The sequence below is a fragment of the Piliocolobus tephrosceles genome, chromosome 4, assembly GCF_002776525.5.
Source record: "Piliocolobus tephrosceles isolate RC106 chromosome 4, ASM277652v3, whole genome shotgun sequence".
NCBI lineage: Eukaryota > Metazoa > Chordata > Mammalia > Primates > Cercopithecidae > Piliocolobus > Piliocolobus tephrosceles.
Window position 1 is genome coordinate 116,628,827 of NC_045437.1, and position 21,209 is coordinate 116,650,035.

The 21,209-nt window shown below is 42.6% G+C and overlaps 1 protein-coding gene across 2 annotated transcripts in view; it reads right to left on the bottom strand.

The window, feature by feature from the left end:
• Nucleotides 1-3,816, bottom strand: part of CPEB4 (cytoplasmic polyadenylation element binding protein 4) — a 72,152-nt gene extending 68,336 nt beyond the window's left edge. For both annotated transcript variants that reach the window (XM_023218962.2, XM_023218961.2), the window contains exon 1: nt 1,251-3,816. In XM_023218962.2, coding sequence (XP_023074730.1) covers nt 1,251-2,375 — 1,125 coding nt within the window. In that variant the 5' untranslated portion in view covers nt 2,376-3,816. The remainder of the gene's footprint in view (nt 1-1,250) is intronic.
• Between the last annotated feature and the right edge of the window lie 17,393 nt (nt 3,817-21,209).

A 21,209-nucleotide genomic window follows, 5' to 3' on the forward strand; every position in this document is an offset into this window, starting at 1 on the left:
AACAGTGCAATAATTCTGTAATCTGTTTTAGCCTTTGCAGAAATATTTCTAAAGTAACCCTCTAGCTATATAGCACATGTGTATGTGCACACATGTATGTATACATATTTTCAATCCTTGTCTTTTTTTTTAACTTAGAATTTGTACTCTGACCAGCTGTGTACCCTTGGCTAAGTTATTATATATTTCTCATATTCAATTTCTGCATCCGTAAAATCGGGATAATAACAGAATTCACCCTGTGAGGTTGCTGGGAAAACTAGATTCAATGCTAGATTCTTACCCCTTATAAATTTCCTAAACACATACAATCATACCCTCAAAGTATACACATTTAGTGGAGCATCTGATGTTCAACCACCTATGAAATTCCCTTTATCTTGTTCATATCAACCTAACTTGCTGCTCATTAATTCAAAAACATCAATGACTCTTGCCAGAATAAAGATATTCTGGTAGCAAGAAAGACAAATGATCTTTGCCTGGATCTATTTTTAGGAATGGTTTAATTATCTATACCTCCAATGTTAACACTGGAAAATAAGCAAATGGGTGAAAGGCATAAAGAGTCACTCTGAGATGAACAGTTTCACAGTGTTCAAAAATAAATGGGGATGAAGAAAACATTTAGATCATTTCTCTCACTAGATTGTCCTTACTCATGCAAGGTAGGCCAAAATTTGAAGAGGTTTAAGAGGAATTGGCAAATCCATCAATTCAGGCTGTTCAGACCTACAAGGTTCAGAGAGTTTCCAGTTTTAAAATGCAACCAACCAGAGAGAAAACTGTAATTCAATAGCTGGTTGTCCGTGAGTCACTACCTTACAGTGTCAAAAGAAATTTGTTTAGTTATATAGTTACTTCAGAGAACATTCATTAGTTTCTGCAATGAAATACATTTATATCTATATATTATTTATTCTCATCTAAATAAGTAGGGAAAAAAACTGACCCTGATTCTCATGTCAGGCAAGAAAGGTATTAGAGTTAATAATTATTACATCACCAGCTACTAGGTATTCATAATTATCTATGACAAGATTAAGGCTACAATTTAGAAAACTGCCAAAGAAACAGCTGAATATTTTGTTCCAATTACACTCCTGCTAAAATAAAGTCTGGTTATTGAATCATTTTCAATCTAAGAAAAGCTCTGATGTGAATACGGGCACTTCAAACTCTAGTTACACAGATATCACACCATGCTATTTCCTTATTCATCCTAATCTATTAATGGAACATAATCTTACCGGAAAAGGAAAAATGTTGTCAGCCCTGTTCAAGCTATCTTCCATCCAGGATTTAGGTGCAAAGGCAGAGCTGGGGCGAGCATACTTCTGGAGTTGAATATGATTGCTTGCAAAATTTTTCTTCAAAGGCGAGATGGAGTTCAGGGGCGTTATTCCACCATTCAGCCCTCTGCGGTGATCTCGGCCTTGGGAACCTCCCCAGCCACCATATCCACCACCGCCCGGGCTCCAGGAAGAAGAGGGTGTTGGTGACGGACTCTGGTAGCTGCTCCATGGAGAGGGGGGTTTGTTAAGATTATTCGCCAAATGAGGCAGCTGGTTAAAAGCAGCATTTCTATGTGTGAAGGGTGGGGGATGGGGACTGGCAGGAGACCTCCTTTGCTGCTGATGCTGGCTGTGATGATGCTGGAAATGAGGGTGATGTGGGTGGTGCTGTGAGAGAGGCCCGATCTGAGGAGAGAAGCTGCCTCCAAAGCCAGGGCTGACATGATGGGGAAAATTTTGAAACAACAGAGCACCGTTATTAGCCGAAGCAGCAGGGACCCCTCCCTGGTGAAAGAAACTTGCATCTTCATTGATTATTGTAGAGGAGGAAGGCGCTATCGCTGCTGACCAGTTACTGAAACCAGTAAGAGACGATGCACTAGATGTCAAGGGTTGGGTTGAAGTACCCAGCCCAGTGGCTTCTTGATAGTCAAACCCTGTCAACACTGGAGATTCGATTCTTATTTTCTCCTTCCCATTGCCATTTTCCGAAGAATTGTCCCCTTGATTTTCTTCTGATTTTGCCTTCTCTGTTTCAGGCAGTATTCCAGCTTCCTGACCTGGACTTGGGGAAAGCTGCTGCTTTTCTAAAGGGTCTTGCTGTTCCTGTTGCTGACTTTTTGCTTTTTCTGACCCCAAGATCTCATCCTGAATGTTATGGGTAGCTGGAGCAGGAAAAAGCCAAGCTGACCCAGCACTGCTGCCATTGGCAGCTGTGTTATTATTTATAAAAGCAGCAGGGCTGGGGGTGGCATTTTGGTGATGGTGTGGAGGCTGCAGATGTGGATGGAATCTGACTGGAAAAGCAGATTTATTCCCAGTATTGCTTTGCACTAGCACTCCAAACCCGTAATCCCCCATTTATTATTTTTAGGAGCAGAATCTCACAATAAAAAATGACAACCTGATGCCTCACGCCTTTTTTTCCTCTACCCAAAATTTAAGTTGTTTGCTTGCCTGCTTGAAATGTCTTATTTATAGCTAGCTCAAAGATCGCAGCTTATCACCTTAAATTGTTCTGATTTGGAATTCTGGTCTCTGACAGAAAAAAACAACTCTTAAAAAAATCTCTTAAAACATTGACATGGATCCAATTGGGCTTATTTTTAGGAGGGAATAAAAATGAAGAGGGTAAAAATCAAGTCTTTGGTTAGTAAAATAGGCGCTTTCTTTTTCCAAAGGAAAATGTACATGAATGACAAAAACAGAGCTTCTCAAGCATCTATGGATGTAGAAGAATAAGCCTTGCGCGGAGTAAAAATATAGATATATATAATTTAACAATCACATATGGTTTTCCTCAGCAGTTTAGATTCACTCACATAAAAATTAGAATAGGGCTAAGAGGGGAATACGTTCTTTTCTTGGCAGCTTGGTTAAAAAAAATCAGGAATAATTTAAGAACATTATATATTATATATTTATATATATAGATTATATTAGGTTATCTGGGGTGGGAAGTGAATTCCTGGTTTCGGGAGAGGAAATCAGCATTGACTAATGGAAAGATGATTGCAGGGAGGTTTCTGCTGTTCCTGGTCCTGTTTTCTGCTCTTTCACAGGGTGCAGTTTTGGCCTCTGGGGCTGTTCCTGAGGCTCCGGGTGCAGATCTTGCTGCGGTCGCTGTTCCTGGGCTCCCCGCGGCTTCCTCTCCCCCATGAAAGGGGTTGGAAACACCCGTTTCTCCCTCTTGTGGGGGTCGCGATCAGGAGGGGTTAGCGAGACTCGACGAGGGTGAGCGGGCGGCCCGGGGGTGCGGGGACCGAGGGGGCGACCTGGAAGGTCCTGCGGTTTCTGCCTCTTCCCCTCTCTGCGGCTCCGGGGTTTTTTTCCCTCATGGGACCCAGGGGCGGTTTGTTCAGTTCCCTCAGTTCGATTCTCCGCAGAGAGGGAAAAAAGAGGAAAAAAAGGAAAAACCCACTACCGTAGCTATTTTAAAGGAGAAGGGCCTCCCCCCTCGGCTTTCTCTCTCTTTCTCCCAGAATTTTTTTTAAACTATAATTTAGAAGGCTTTTGTTTCTCCTCACGGTTGCTGGGCCGTCGCCGCCGTCGCCGCTTTACCCTGGTCCCGCAGTCCCCGCTGTCGTTGTTGACTCCTCCTGGTTCTTCTTTTTCTTTCCTTCTTCCTTCTCTTCCTCCTCTGCTGTCGCCGCTGCTGCTACCGCCGCCGCCGCCGCCACCGCCTCCCGGTGCCCGGGTCCCGCAGCCGCGGCTGAGTCCTTCTCCTCAGGACCGAGCCGAGTGAAATGACAACCAGCTGGAAAGACCCAGAGACACTTCCGGTTCGAAGAGAGAGGGGTGGGGTAGCGCGCATACCCCACCTACCTGCCGGAAGACCAATCATCTGTTAGAACTCAGGCTAGACCACGCCCCCTTGCTTCAGAGCTACTCCCAGGAAGGTCGAAAAGTTACCTCCAGAGACGCCTCTTCCGTCTGCGCCTCGCCCAGTGAGGCCGGGCTCCTGGAACCCGCTCTCCCCACCCAGAGTGAGCGCAGCAGGTCGCCATCTTTTGTGTGGGCAAGGGACACCTTTGATATTTCTCTTCCCTAACTGGGCTTTGCAGGAGGAGCAATAGGGATGTGTCAAGGAGAACGGATTCCTCGCTCACGAAGGCATACGGTCAAGGTGTTGGAGATCGAAGTGGTGGCCCGTGAAACCGCGGATGAATGAGAAGAGTGCCCACAGTAAAGGTGGTGCTCCAAGCGTCACGTGCTCTGGCCTGAGCTCCGCCCCAGAGGGATCTGGAAGGGGAGGCGGGTCTTCCCAGCAGCTGTGCGATGCCTAGAACTGCGTTTGCCCTTGCCCAGAATGTAGACCTCACGAGGGACTCTCCCTTAACCTTCCAAGCACTCACCCGCACCTCCCACTCTCCCATTCAGCTAGGCTCGCATGTGGTGCAGTCTCACAGGCACAGAGATGCAGCTGAGGCGTCTGCGGCTAAGCCCCCGTACCATCCCGTTCTAGGACACCTTACACGCAATACCAAATAAAGGCCAAACTTGTTAGTCTGGTATTCAAGTCTTTCTACCTAATGGGTAATATATCTTAGTGCCTCAGTCCCCTCCAAACACACTCTCAATGCCTTTTTACATGCCTTTTCCACTCTTCTCCTTTGGTAATTTCCTATTTATTTTTAGGAATCAGTTCAAAAGCCACCAACAGTATCTTCTGAATTCTCTCTTATAAGCGTCCACAGCCCTGTTTAGGTCTCGTGCTTATTTCTCACACTATATTGTGATGGTTTATGTCTTCCAGACCTGTGCTGGACTGTGGGCTCTTTGAGGAGCAGACACTGTAGATAGGAGACATCAGTGAATGAATCCTGAAAATGTGAATGAACAAACCAGCAACAATGAAGTCTTTCCTGGTGACAGTCCCCCACCCCACCACCACGCCTTCCACCCACCACCCATCCCCCACCCCTCACCCCTGTTTCCAAGTCTGAATTAATTATTTTCTTCCTTTTGCCATTTGGTTTGGAGCTCACATATCAGACTTTTCATTATTTGTTTGCTACTCGAGGGCTTTAATGTCTTGTTTATCTTTGTACATTTCCAATGCTATGACCACCATCAGGGCTTAGGATAATGCTTTGCTTTCAGCACAGCTTTAAAGATGTTAAATAAGTGAGTATTTTCCTTTAGCAGGAAGGAAAATGAACAAAGAAATCAGGGTAGAGCCAGAAGTAACTGGCAAAACTAGAGGGAAAAATAAGATACCAAGATTAATGAAGAATAGTGTGAACAAAGGTGACTTCCATTTCATTTCCATAGCCTTCCTCTAATGGTCTCAACTTCTGCCTCAGTCTGTCAATCCTCCATCACTTCCATGTAGAACACCTGAGGGCCTTCAATTGGTGATTTTATTCTCTTTCATTGTATCATGAGCATGAGTCGTGTCTCTGTAACTCTTCCATGGATTCTTTGAGCATAGAGATTGGGTCTTACCTGCTGTTTATTCCCTACAACTGGACATGCCTGGAAACTTAGCTGGTTCCGTCAGGTGTCATTTCCTCCGGAATGGTTTCCTTGACTGGCCCTCTCTCTAATATCTTGTAGATTCCTCTCTTTTAATTCCTGCTGGTTGTCAGTAGGTTAGTTTCTTAAGGGCAGATGTTGTGTCTGATTTATCTTTATGTCCCCAGTGGCCAGAAGAGCGTCTGGCACAGAGCAGACTCAAAACACATTTATCGAATGAACAAATGAATGTTCCATGCCCAGTAGATGGTTGAGGGTCCCTCAGAGCTACTAATTATCAGTGGCTAAAATGGCAGCCATGACTTGGAAAAAAGAGCACCTTTGGAACCAAACAGCCCTGAATTTGAATCCTAGCTCTGCTGCTTCCTAGATGTGCAGACCTGGGCATCACCTCTATAAGCCCTTGGTTCCTCCTAGATAAAATGTGAATGATATTTCCTCTCTTGCTAAGTTTGTAAATTACATGAGATACATGTGAAGTGCTGGACTCCTAAAAAGTTTTCTTAGTCCATTTTCACACTGCTATAAAGAAATACTCAAGACTGGGTAATTTATAAAGGAAAGAGGTTTAATTCACTCACAGTTCCACATGACTGGGGAAGCCTCAGGAAACTTACAATCATGCCGGAAGGCGAAGGGGAAGCAAGCACTTTCTTCACAAGGCGGCAGGAGAGACCAGAATGAAAGAAGAACTGTCAAACACTTGTAAAACCATCAGATCTCATGAGAACTCACTATCAAGAGAACAGCATGGGGAAACTGCCCCCTTGATCCAATCACTTCCCTCTCTCTACACGTAGGGATTACAATTTGAGATAAGGTTTGGGTGGGGACACAGAGCCAAACCATATCAGAGGTGTTCAAAAATGTCACTTCCTTTGTAACACATTAAATGCAGGGAATTCCTTCGCAAGTGTCTTTTGCCTAGAAGCAGCTGCCTGCACAAGGGAATCCAGGAACTTGTCTTGGTTGATAAAAGGTGGAGACACCCAGGGCCACAGTCAGGTGCTGCCAGGTCAGGCTAATCTTTTAAGGCTAAGTCAGGTGTGGGCAGTAGATTTGGGATGGTTTGGAGCGAGGATGACCACTGAGACATCACACTTTTGCTTAGGGACTGGAAATATGGAAGAAGGAAGGGGAAACCTATTATTTTCTTTCTTTCTGTTTTTTTTTTTTTTTTTTTTTTTTTGCATCAGTTGCCTACTCAGGAACCCAGGATACCCAGAGCCCAGGGCTGCACTCCTTTTAAACATTCTGACCTCAGAAACTTCCCATGGTAACTATGACAACAATTCAGCAGCTCCATTTAGGATCTCCAAAAGGATCTATAGATGTATAGATGTAGGTGAGTGCTGGCTTGAGCACTCTGCTGGCAGAAGAAAGCCCTTCTCATGAGGTGTGCTCACCAGAAAGTTTTTGGGTTGCAGGGAAAGCAAGTTCTGCCCAAACGTTAAGGTGCTACTAGTTAAAAAAAAAAAAAAAAAAAAAATTAAACAGCTCCATCCCTATCTAGTACAGTGAGGGCTAACACACCTTCAGAGAAATTGTAGGCTGGGGAATGCCTGTAACCTGCTGGCTACTGCCCAGCCCCCTCTGGGGGTTGAGGTCAACCACACCCAGAACCTACAGCCTCCCAGGAAGCAGGGCATTAATATCTCCTTCACCAGACTTTTTTAAACTTGGCAAGCAGTATAAATCTCACTCCATCATTACACAGGGTGAACTCTGCCCCAATCCAGCTCTAATGTCCCCCCTACTTTCCTTGAAGCATACATTGTCAGCCTTCTCCCAATAGCCCACACCCAAGCTCCCCAGAGACCTAATGACCAACAATCAGAACCACTACCCAAGGTTGCCCTGGTTGTGCACTGTACAACTCCGTAAGGCACCACAGACTAGTATGTGTATGCATCCAGTGGAGTTGTACAAGGCAGTGGCCCTGTTTAGTTCCTTTACATCAGACACAGGGGCACATTATACAAATATGACACGCATACAAAAAAGGCTCATTACATGAGCCCTGCTTATTGCACGCAGAAATATGTAAAGCACTTGATCCTTTTAGAATTAGCGGCCCAGGAACTTTTTGTAATTGAATTGAAGGACACTGTGTCCTTGGTGTTGGTTTTGGTTAGTGAGCTGTACTGAGAAAACAAGTCTGGACAAGCATATAGTCCAGGCCTCCAAGAGATTAATACCCAGCAGTTACTTTGCCTGGCAACGTTAATAAGCATTCTGATGTAGTGGTGGAATATATGTTTTAATGAAACTAAAAAAAATAATAATAATATTCAAAGGCAGGGCCTCTGAAGGTAGGGGAAGAAAGAAAGGTGAAATTACCTTTGGAATATCCTCTTCTCCAAGAGTACCTGGAAGCTCACTACCATAAGGCAAGCTTGATAGAAACAAAACCAAGTCGTGAAAGCAGGTTTTATTAAACCCCACTTCTGATCTTCACTCTCTTTCAGTATTGGAAAGTATGCATATTTACTTAGAAATAACCAATTTTTTTTTTACAACTAATGCTGGGTCGTGTTTTCTTCTTTTGTTTGTTGCTTTGCAACCTGTTTAAGCCCTCTGCATTTTAAACGTGATTTTCTTCCTACCTTCCCATTTGAGGTATTATTAACACAGAGTGAATAGTTAACAAGCCATTTTGATAGTGAGTTGTGAAGCCAGTCCCTCCAATGCATTGTTATTGAATAAATGGTTTGGAAAGGTCCAGGACACAGATATGCTTACTTGAAATTGTCGTATGCTGGCAAAGATTTAGGTGAGCTAGAGCAGGGAGTTGACCTTCCAGATTGTGACACGCATCACTTTGGGATGAGCTGGATTCTTTTGTGGCTCCAGCCACCTATGTGGCCGGGCTGCGGGCCTAGAATACCCTTTGCTGTTTTGACTGGACACACTTCGCTTGCTCTATCAAAACTGTGGCCGTGATGCTGAACAGCTGCCCTGTAACAGTTTGTGGCTAGGCTGGAGGATTTTCACCTGCAATACTGGGAAAAAAGTAACTTTTCAGAGATTGCAGGGAAGCTGCAGGGTCCAGAGGTCGGATAGTTGGGAGTCAGGGATCAAAATCCTAGCCCTAACATAGCCATAAGCTCACAGGCACTGGTCCAGTTTGTCTGATGGTTTCCTTATGGCCAGAATTTGTACTACAAAGAGTTTCAATTCTGAACCCCTAAGCAAAAGAAGTGCAAAGAAAGTCATCAATATGTGCAAAAACAAAAACCAAAATAATCTTTTTAATATCCAAATTTCTTACTCCCTTGTTCTTGGAGTGTATATATGTTACTATAAAACAATAATATGAGTTAATTCCTAGGCACCCAACCTCAAACTTTAGAGTTCATCAGTTCCCCAGGGAGGTCATCAAATGCAGATTCCTAGGCGCTGCCCCCAAATAGTCTGATTCAGCTTTCTCATAGTATTTTTAAATAAAAGTATAAGGTACAAGGGATTTTCTAGCAATAATGTAAGAGCAGAGAAAGTAAAAAATAAAAATGGCTAGAATAAAATGTTTCCTTTCACACTTTAAAGAAGTTTCGAAGAGTTAACATAGAGCCATTGGGTGGTTTCAGTGAGTCATCAGAAACCCAGCTTCCTTCTAACTCATTGCTTTTCTCTCCTCCAAGTATGATTTCTCCCTCATGATACAAGATGGCTGATCAAGCTCCAGCCATCATGTCTGCATTCCAGACCAAAGGACAGAGGAAAAGATGAAAAAGGACAGAACTCTTCTCTTTGAGGAAACGTTTCAGATGACACACACATTACTTCCATTCTCTGCACATCGGTCATAACTTAGTCACATAACTGGTGGCAAAAGAGATTGGAAAGTATTTATTCTGGACTCCCAAGTACTTAGTTAAAAATTGGAGTTCTATTACTAAAGAAGAAGGGGGAGATGGTAATTTAGGTGTAAAGTACTGAGACCCAGTGAGGTTTGGTGACTTACTGGAGATCTTATAGCGCAGTCAATCCCTCATTTTGCAACTGAGGAAACTGAGGCCCAAGGAAAGGCCTTGTCTGAAATAATCCAGGATTGATTTTTCCAGGTATCTTGACTCAGATTTCTGTCTCCTGCTCAGTGGTCCTTGAATTTAATCATGCATCAGAATCACCTAGAGAGCTAGTGAAACCAGACTAGAATTTCTCATTCAATAAGTATGGGTGGTGCCAAGAATTTGCATTTCTAGCAAGTTTCCAGGCTATGCTGATGGTTTGGTGAACACACTTTGAGAACCATTGGTCTACAGCACCATATGGGTTTAATGAGAGGCCATCAATTCAATGTGGCCCACTGCACCCATCACCCTCCCTCCAGCCCTAGTCCTCCTCCCATTTTCTCTAGCTCATTTAATGGTGCCATGATTCATTCTTTCAGTTACCTAAGCCAAACTGTGGAATCATCCCAAACTCCTCCCTCTCCCTCTCCATCCTTTTACTGTTGGTCCCTAAGTTTTCCTCCTTTTCCTGCTTTAGCATCTCCTTTTCTCCCTGTCTCGTGCTTTGCTTCAAGTCTGGTCATTTCTCATCTGAAATTTGTTTGGTTTTTTTTTTTCAAAAGTCATTTTCAGGCTTAATGTCTGGCCTCGTCCACTGAATCTTTGTAAATGGGGAGTCTAATTACATCACTCCATTGCTTAAACACTTTGAGTGGCTCCCTGATGTACTCAACTGTATTTGTCAAATTTCAGTGTTTTTCATTACAGCGTTGCCGGTTTTGCCATGTAGGTGTAGCTCCTGCACTATCACCTATTCAATATTTTTCAGTAAGTTGACTCACTTTTAAAAAAATTTGAATAAGTAAACATTCAAGGAAACTTAATTCACCAACCAAAATGAAAAACAACTACCACTTGCTATAACCAAAAGGTAATTATCAAAATTATTTCTCTTTGTTGAAAAGGAAGATTAATAAGGTTGGAGAGAGTAAAGACTTCCTAAGTCAATTTTTTTTTTCCGTTTTTTAACAGACAGGGTCTCTGTCACCCAGAGAGAGTACAACGGCTCTCCCATCTTGTCTCACTGCAGCCTCCCCTTCCTAGGCTCAAGCCATCCTCTCACCTCAACCTCCCGAGTAGCTGGAACCACAGGTGTGCATCACCATGCCCGGCTAATAATTTTTTAAATTTTTTGTAGAGGCAGAGTCTCACCATATTGCGCAGGCTGGTCTTGAACTCCTGGGCTCAAGTGATCCTTCCACCTTGGCCTCCCAAACTGTTGGGATTAAGACGTGAGCCACCATGGCCAGACCCTAGGCCAATTTTGAAAGATCTTCTTTATGTAATTAGAAGGACTGAAAGAGAATGGGGACAGAGCTAAATGTCTGGTTGTATGATTCAAGACTGTGCATTGCCTTATATGTGTGCTGCCTCCAGTCATCTCATGTATCCCACTGGGAAAGGACCCATTGCCTGGAAAGCACTGCTAAACTCCTTTAATGTGGCCTCAGGGCCCTCAACAGCCTGGTACCTGCTTGACGTCTCAGCATCATCTCTTGCAACCCTTTAAGTGTATTGCTCCAAGCACACTGAAAAACATGCGTTTCCACAAACTTGCAGTAAGTCATGAATGCTATTTGCAGCAAGTAACACAGTGCCTTAAACAATGGGAGGTTACTTCCCTCACACACCAAGAAGGCTGGAGGTGTGTGGTTGCTGGTGCTGGCAGGCCAGTGATGTCAGGGATCTGGGTTGGAATCTGTAGAGGTTTTTGGTCTTCCCTCCAAGGTCTTAAGAAATCTGCCACAGTGCCTGTCATCATACAGGCATTCAGAAGCTAGAGGGAAAGGGCTGCAAAGAGCCTAGAGTTTCTCATCATGAACATTCCTCTGATGAAATAGGAAAGGCCTTTTCCACTTGCTCACTCCCTGTTACATCTTTTTGGTCAGAGCTGGGTCACATTCCTTGATCTAGATCAGACATGGACCCACCTTCCCTGAGATCAAAGGAGCTCAACCTAAAACATAAACGAAATCAGGACTCAGCTAGCAAAGGAGGAGGGAAAGGCTCTGGAGGAATCAACAAGTGTATCGTATGCCCACCATAAAATTACCGTAGGTCTCACCTGCTTTGTTTGCCCAGGGAGCTCCTACTTAAGCATGCATGGCCTTCTCTGCCCTTCAAACAGAAGGTTCTCCTAGGTTGGCACAGACACTTAGCTGCATAATTGGCAATTATGGAATTGACCATTTAGCTCCCACCTACTGGAGTTGCTCCTCCATCAGGTCAGGAACTCTTTTCTTTTCTCTTTGGTGTTCCCTGGGCCCGGCATTGTGTCCAGCACATAGTAAGTCTTTAATGAGTGTTTGTTGAATTAAGGCTGAATTAATTAATGTGTTTCTTCTTCTATGCGAGTCACAAAAAAAGTCCAAATACTAAATGTTAGGTTGAATTACAAGCATGCTTTGGAACATTCGATAAACAGTGCTCTCTATTTCATTGCTGTTTTGTGTTTTTTTGGAAGAAAATATAGCAATTTCCTAAGAGCATATGTGAAGTTACTGTTAAAATAAAACTTCTATCACACTGCTGATCTTACAGCAAATCAGTCACTGTAAATCCTGGAGAGTGATTTTATAAACTTAGTAAACCATTTCCATCTTGTGTAAAACACATTATACGGGTAATAGCTTCATTTGGCCGAGTCATCTTAGGTACAGTTCCACGATTGCATTAAGCTAGTTTTTATTGATGTACCCTCAATGTTAAACAGCTTCTTAATGAAGTGGATTGCCTTGAAGCTTTTGTATAGTGCATGCACACACACACACATAAAGTTATCACCACCCAAAACAACTGCTGAGGCAGTAATGATAGAATATTAATGAGCAATATCACGTACAATTGGATGTGCTGGTTTCTAATGTTGTTGAGTTGATTCTTAGTAATGGGCTTCTTGAAATGACCTGGCCCCCGAAGAAGTACCTTCAGGTTCAGCAGTCCATGTAAAATATAATAAATGCATAAATAATTTAGCAAGGGAAATAGGTAGCATTATGGCCACAATTCTGTGCTGCTGTTATTTAAAAGGCTGGCAGCTCGGTAGTTAGAAACCACTATGACCAGGGGTGTTGTAATTCACGATTTGCTCAGAGTTCAAATGAGACAGAAGAGAGCTCCAGGCCCCTGGCTCATTTTTTATTTAGAGGCAATTTTTAAAAATCCATTCAGCCATTTAAGTTCCAGAAATAGAAACAGGAAAAAGAAATAAACACGCTTCAAAGTTAGAAATTTAGAGACTGCTTGGAGTCTTCATTAGGCAGGGTCTGGAATATTTTTTTTAAGCAACATTCTGCAAACTTGGAAATGCAAGTTCCAGGTGAGAGTGGTGAGAGTTTAAATATTAGTTTCATTGTGTGTGTGTTTCTTTTAAACCCATATATGGTGGTTTCTGAGGCAGTGTTTTTCAAATCCTAGTCCTTTGTATATACTTAGATACATAATTTGTATTGTATTATTGTACTACATATCATATTTATTATTCATCCAACATTGTTTATAAATGGACTCAATATTTTAGAACTTATGTAAATGTTAAGAGGAAAATTCTGTATTACTAATGTAAATGAAAAATCAATATATGCCATAAGAAGTTACTGTTATTTATTTTTCCTAATATACACTGAAATAAATGCATATTGAGTGGAACAAATGTCTAGAAATCAAAATAAGAGACAGTTCCTCTGTGTACTATCCAAAAGAGCTCAAGGACATTTAGGGAAGCATTGACTTCCTGGTTAAGAACACAGACCTTTCAGAGCAGGCAGTGTTGGCTCAAGTCCCACCTCTCCCATTTGCCAGCTGAGAGACTTGTGAGCAGGTCTTTTTGTCTTTCTGAACCTCAGATTCAGCATCTGGAAAATGAGGATAAAATTTTTTGAGCAGTTAGTTGAAAGGATTATATGAGGTAATACGTACAAAGCTCTTAGCATAGCACCTAGCCTACAACAAATGTCCAAGAACTATCAGTTATAATTATTATTCATTTGTGATTGGGGAGATGTGGGTCATCGTGGAGAACAAAACACCAATGAATTCAGTTCCAGAGCAAACAAAATGTACTAGGTGTCTACCACATGACAGGCTCTGTGGTAGGCCCTGGGGACATGGAGATAATTTTCAAAGTAACAGCCATGTAAGGAGATAATGGTATTTAAGCAACCATGTAAAAGGATACGTGCAGCGCAGTGAGAGCTTTGTGCGCAGGTTAACATGGAAGGTTAGAGAGGAGAGCATGATCAAAGTCAGCATCAGGGAAGAAAAATGTGTAGATCCATACATCAGATCTTTTCTGATGGCTCATGGGGACATACATCAGTACTGGAAGGTGCCAGGTAAATTGGATTTCTGCTGGGGAACAAGATATGCATGAAATTCAAACCTATATACAGCCATGGAGACATCATCATTTACTTATGGGCTCAAATGACATTAATGAGTTGGAGAATATCATTTTCAAAACTAACTGGTGGTCAAGCAACATGTAAACAGAATTTTGATTTGCTTTCCTTCCATAGAAGTCACAGACAGGTGGTTCACAGATATTTTTAGTTTGGCCTGCAGAGTAATTTACATTTTTATTCTTATTACCTGCTAACATATAAAAATTATGCAATTTCGTAAGAAAACCCAGATTTGTGTCTTTTCTTCAAAAAGTATAAGATGTGGCCATCTGGATACATGTTCCTACGTATGATAATTTGGGTCTGGAGTTGAGCAGCTGCTGCTGTTGTAAGAAGGGGCATTTGCTCTCCAGTTCTCCATAGTCTCTATCCAGTCTTTGGTGTTGACCAAAGGCCCAGAGAAGTGGGGCCCCTGCCCTTGGCCTGCTTTAGAGGGTCCACCCTGGACCTTCTCCATGCTGCAAGAAGTCTGAGGAGCCAATAGAGGCCTGCATTGCCTCTCTACACTATACTACAGGTACCAAGAGACCCTGAATGCCCAGCCCAAATTAGCCGAGCCTGCTTCTGGAGCCTGCAGAGACCTATTTTCTTGGTTAATTCACCCAGCACTGCCAGGGTGCACACCCTGGGACCCAAGGGGTGGCAATGAAAAGCTGTTTTATTATTATTATTATTATTATTATTATTATTATTATTTGGTGAGGAAGAGGATGATGCTTGGATGTGCGGGCCAGAGTGTCCACCCACCTGCGCAAAGCCCCCTGCTGTGTGAAATGGAGTCAAACATGAGAAGAGAAGAAGAGCAGATGGCGTGTTGAAGAGGGAGCACCCTAGACTGGGGACCAGTTTTTCCTAAGTCATCATCTTCAGGCAAGGGAGAATTCTAAATTTGCACTTGACCTTCCGGGTGCTTATAAAGGTATATTTGTCAAGATAAGAGATTACTTCAATTTGGCCAGGCACAACGGCTCACACCTGTAATCCCAGCACTTTTAGAGGCCGAGGTGGGCAGATCACCTGAGGTCGGGAGTTTGAGACCAGCCTGACCAACATGGAGAAACCCTGTCTCTACTGAAAACATAAAACTAGCTGGGCATGGTGGTACATGCCTGTAATCCCAGCTACTTGGGAGGCTGAGGCAGGAGAATCGCTTGAACCCGGGAGGCGGAGGTTGCAGTGAGCCGAAATCACACCATTGCACTCCAGCCTGGGCAACAAGAGCAAAACTTCATCTCAAAAAAAAAAAAAAAGTTAAATTAAATTTGATAACTTGATTTAGAGCTTGTAAGTATTTAGACTATGTTGAGTGGGCTTCCATTTATATTCTTTCCCTGGACCTGCAAATATTAGGAAATACTGAGAATGGGCCTGTTGGTGGATTTCACTGCTTTCCCCTTGCTGCCTAGCATCTGTTGATATTTGAGTTTGTGGCTTTTACTAAATTATGAGCTTCCTGAGGGTGAGAAGAACACTTGACTTGTTTAGTGCTATATCCCCTTCCCCCAGTATAGTCCCTGGCACATCACAGGGTACCCAGTAAATCCTGAATGAGTGACTATCTAATCTGAAAGTTGATATTTTTGACTAGTTCTCTTAGAATTATTTTATCCTGTCATATATGTATGCAAATCAGAGTATGTAAACTTTTCTCCTTAGAAGCTTGATTAATTGCTGAAAAAATTTTTGGTTATTTCTATTTATGGCTGGGCATGGTGGCTCGAGCCTATAAATCCTAGCACTTTGGGAGGCCAAGGCAGGTGAATCGCTTGAGCCCAGGAGTTCGAGACCAGCTTGAACAACACAGCAAAACCCAGTCTCTGTGAAAAATACAAAAATTAGCTGGGCATGGTGGTGTGCCTGTAGTTCCAGCTACTCAGGTGGCTGAAGTGGGAGGATCATTTGCACCCTGGAGGTTGAGTCTGCAGTGAGCCATGATTACACCCCTGCACTCCAGGCTGAGTGACACAGTGACACCTTGTCTCCAAAAAAATAGAAAATTAATACAAAATGAATTTATGTTCATGGTAAAATAATCACAAAAGTTTAAAAAAATAAAAAGAAGAAAAGAAATTTGCACAGCAACCCAGTCCCACTGGAGCAACCATCATTAACATTTTGTTATATTTATTTCCAGTCTTTTTTTCATACATTTGCTTTAATAATTGAGATACTACCCAGAGATTTATGACAATACAATCACCATATTCCAACTATTTGAGTGGCTTTCTTGCTGCGGTTTATCATTCCCTGTGATGAATTTTAAAAAATAAGTTGCATAAAAAGCTTCTAGATTTCATGAAGAAATATTGAAGCAAGAAGTGGTATAAACACGTTCCAGAGAGGAGAATATGGTTCTCAATTTTTGTACGTGTGAGAGTTTGTGATTTACTTTACTCACCAACTGTTTATCATTTTTATTAAGATCATGGTCACCGCGAAGGGTCCATTATTAGCCATCTAATGTTTTTGCAGACTTTTTTCTGTTAAGCTCTCTATGAAAAAAAGCTGCATGTGCTCGGTCCCTTCCCTTTGGAAACCGACAAACTGCCATTCAAGCACATTTGTCATTCAGTCAGTGGTCCACATTCATCGACTGACACCCGAATGCTGCACCATTGAAAGCCCAAGACTGTCCATTTTAACAGAATAGAGATGACTAAATTCCAAATTGCAATAAGCATGACAAGCCAATAAATAAGGGTGCCATGGGGACACTGAAGAGAGGTTGCTTTACACAGCCTGCACTCTAGGGAGGGCTTCCAAGAAGATGGGACATGTGAGCTCTATCTAGAAAGATGAGCAAGGTCTTGGCAGGTGCTGAAGGGAATCAGATGTCAGGTTGGGGCTCTGAAAGGGTGGGGCTGGGTGAAGGGGAAAGTGCCTAACCCACATTCATTGACTGTGTACTCCAGGTAAGTGGCCACCCTGGGCCTGGAGCAGATGGAGATGGAGGGAATGAATGAAGACATGAAAAGACCTTTGGGTGACGTCCTACATAATAGAACACTTTAGAACTACATCCTTGATAATTAGGCCCAAATCCACCGCATTCTAGAATATTCCTAATAAAAGTAATTTAAAATGTCCTCTATGGTTTTTTTTTTTTTTTTTTTTTTTTTTTTTTGATGGAATTTCGCTCTGTTGCGCAGGCTGCAGTGGCGCGATCTCAGCTCACTGCAATCTCCTCCTCCTGGGTTCAAGTGATCCTCTTGCCTCAGCCTCCTGAGCAGCTGGGATTACAGGTGCGCACCACCATGCCTGGCTAATTTTTGCATTTTTAGTAGAGGTGGGGTTTCCCCATGTTGGCCAGGCAGGTCTCAAACTCCTGACCTGAAGTGATCTGCCCGCCTCAGCCTCCCAAAGTGCTGGGATTACAGGTGTGAGCCACCATGCCCAGCCTAATTTGGCATCTATTAAAATTAAAAGTGTGCATATCCCATGACCCAGAAATTCTACCATTTGGTTTCAAGTAGAGAAAAATCTTATTCAAATCGCTTGTGTAAAAGTGTAAATATTGCATCACTGTTTGTAAACATGAAAAAATTGGGAGGATCCAAATATGTAGGCTACATGTAGTCCATGGAAACATATGGAAAGTTAGACAGCATGAGGTAGATTTATATGTACAAAGGAAGAGATCCAAGACAGAGAGCAGAAGGCAATAAACAAGTCACATAATACTTATACATTATAACACCATTTATGTGTGTCATAACAAAATACTGTTTTCTATGGTTATAGAAGTATGCGAGGTTTTAATACTTTATAGATAATGCAATTTTATAAAAGAACACAGATAACTAAATAAATGCATTGTTAGAGGACTGTTGCTAAGCTGAAAACCGTGGCTACCTCAGAGATTGGAGGGGGTGGTTAAAAGAGACTTAGGCCTTACTTTCTTAAATTTTGTACAAGGAGAGTGTATTCCTGTGAATTGCTTGTGCAATTAGAGACTAATTAAAACAGTGTAAATGTTCTAACTTTCAGGATAAATCAGTAGCACCTATTTGGAAACAAATCGAGCAACATCAAACAAGATACTCTTAGATGTTCCTACCCTGTGGTCCATTAGTTGTCCTTTTAGGAGTCCATCCAAAGGAAATAACTCCAGAGGTTGCAAAGATTTTCACAGAAAGATGTTTAATGCAGTATTATTTATAATGGTGAAAAAATGGAACCATTTGAAATGTTCAATAATGGGTGAAAGCTCAGGTAGTAAGTTTACATAGTAGAATGCTGAGTACCCACTAAAAGTTTGTTGTGGAAGAATTTTTATTAACTTGTAAAAAGGTTAACAAAATAATATTAAGTGAGAATATAAAAATATGAAGGCAGTATGATCTCCAATATGATGTAAGTACAAATGCCCACGGGGTTATGGGAAGGAATCCAGGAGAGCCATTTGACCAGGTCTCATGTTCACTAATTGAGACTTAGGATGTGACCTGTAAATGCAGTTATACAATAATCACAGGAATACTCTAAACACTGTTTCACACAGTCACAGATATACTGTTGTAAGAGTCACATGATAAATGGCAAGAGTATATCTGTGCACAATATATCAAGAGTATACACATTTAAAATACAGCACAATGGTTTTCATTCTGTTTTAGCATTGCGTCACACCCAGAGATTCACAAATAGAGGAAGCCCAGGTCACTGTCCCTCTTGGAGAAGACCTGTTCTGCTGCAGGCGCAAGGGGCCAGAAGCAAACACCCCAAATGTCGGTGTGCATGCAAGTAGTCTCTTGCTAGTGGGATTGTAGATTTAATTTAAAGGATAGCTTTCTGCTTTTTCTAAATCTTCTACAATGAGCATGTGTATTTCTTTCAGAATGTAAAAAGAGCTTCTACAGTGAAACAAAACAAAACAAAACAAAACAAAAACAGAAGAGGAAATGTCCTCCTTTAAAACACAAAAGCAGTGCCTGGCTCTAAAATGTGCCGCATCAGGATGTATCTGGGTGGAGACCTCAGCAGGCTGGCACCAGGGCTGGACAGAAAACATACAGCTGGACCCTGCTCCAGTGTGTCACAGAAAGGCCAGCGGCGACTCCTGCCCCAATTGCCCTTCTAGGTGAGGCCAGAGCAATGCCATCGGCCAGGGGGGCAAGAAGATTCAGGTTCACAGCTGGGCCGAATGTTTGCAGGGGTCTGGGAGATAACCCAGGCTCCCGACAGGCTGGGTGAACCTGAGGCCCTGGCTTGGTGGCCCTAAACCAGCGTGTGTGACAGCTCAGAGGCAAGGAGGAACCACACATTTGCACGAGCAAATGGGATAACCAGTTTAGGCTGGTAAATAAATCCCTTTATCAAGGGACTTCAGAACAGAGGACTTATTTGCATGGTAGACAAGCTGTACATGGATGATGGGCGCAACAGAGTAAGAAGACACAAGAATCACTAGATTATGGTGGAATCTCTCATTAATGGAGTTGGGCCTCTGGGAGCGTGTGTGTGTGTGTGTGTGCGTGTGTGTGTGTGTTTGTGATAACCCCTTCCAACCACCACTCTCCGCCCCACCCCCATGCTTTTTCTTCCCACTAACAAAGCGGGTGTAACTGGTTCTATCAGCAGAACAAACACAAGGCCTTTGGTTTTTCTGCTTGTGAGGAAATCACTCCTGCCTCCTCACCAGAGAAGCGCAAACGCTGACGGGTCAGCGAGCAAACTGAGTTTCTAGTGCCGAGCAGCTGGGGCCAGGAGCCAGAACCCTCATTAGAGGAAGCTGCTACTATTTCCAGGCTGTGTCTATTCAGTGAAAGCAGGTCATTACAAACACAGCACGTTTTTGCATATTAACCAAATTAAAATAATAATATGTTCTCTCCTTTCATGTGCTATACTGATAAATCCCAATTTATGAATGAAACATGCTGATTAGTTAGTTAAAAAATAATTAGTCCCAGAATGTGCCTCTAAGTTGGAGACTTAATGAATGCACACAAATACGTTCTTCCAAGTCCTCAGCAGATTAGTCTTTTAAAGGAAAATATTCATAAGATGCATTCATGAGAGACAAATGATGAAGTAGCCTGATTTTATTTTTCTTTCTTTCTCCCTCTGTGGGATAATATTTGGATGTTATTTAGCGCCTTGTCAGGCTGAGTCACCTTAGAAATATGGGTCCAAGCAGCGGTCCTCATACTTGATTAGGTTCTGATGTTCAGATGTCAAGAGAAAGGTCTCATCTCAGCAGCTCCTTCTTGCCCAGAAGAGAACTTTCCAGCTCCGTTATGGAGCCTTCATTTCTGGGAGCCAAAAATTAATTACAGAAAGACCACGGTGGTGGAAAGCCAAGGGATGGCATCCACAATACCAGAGTGTGGTCTATTTGGTCTTCATCATGTTCCCATAGCTGAGAAAACCACTCTTGGGTTTCAGATAAAATCTGGATGCTTTGGCCATTGAGAATCAGAAGACACTTGGCACTCCAAGCACAAAAGAGCATGAAGATGGCTGCTGAGGTAAGGGTCTTTAACCCACAGACTAGCTGGCCATTCCTAACCTGGAGGCTGCCCTGGGCATAATTGCACTGGGGCCAGTACATTCCAAAGACAACATGGACCGCATTGATAGTGTAAAAATCACCTTCGAAAATTTCTTAACTTGTCTATCACTGTGCATGATATAGGAAGAGTGATTGTTTAATGTCCATGGTTGGCCGAGATACATCACTATTTCTTTCATTGAGCCCCAATAACGTAGTGGGCTTGCATTTAGGAACCTTGTTGTATGGAAATCATGTGGGCACCTACACACATTGGCCATGAGAAGCCCAAAGGAACAGAGAGGAATGAAGGCAACCTTTTTAGATTCAGACTCTGCCCCACATTTACTCCATGGCATAAATCATGATGAGAAGAATGGCCCATATTCTTAAAATTTCCTTTCCCGCCAAACCCCCAAATGTGTATAGTGAAATTCACGTAAGTTAAATGGCCCTACTCTCCTCTAGGATTTGGGATAAAAGAATGAGATTTGGGGTCAGAAAGACCTGGCTGTACAAACTGTTACCTTATTTCTCTGAGTTTCAACGCGCATATCTGTAACTCTGAGGTAATACTAATACCTATCTAACACTCTCTCTGTGCCTGGGACTGCTCTAGGTTCTTCACTCATCCAACATAAACAATTTAGCTAGCCCCAACGGGAAGGAGGGAATAATATAATTTGTATAAAGTTCTGGCACATCTCAGACTGCAATAAATGGTAGCTATCTTACTGCCTCCCTGCTGCCCTTCAGCCTCACCCTCCATGCCTCCCAACCACACTTTCTCCACTTCATTCATTCACGC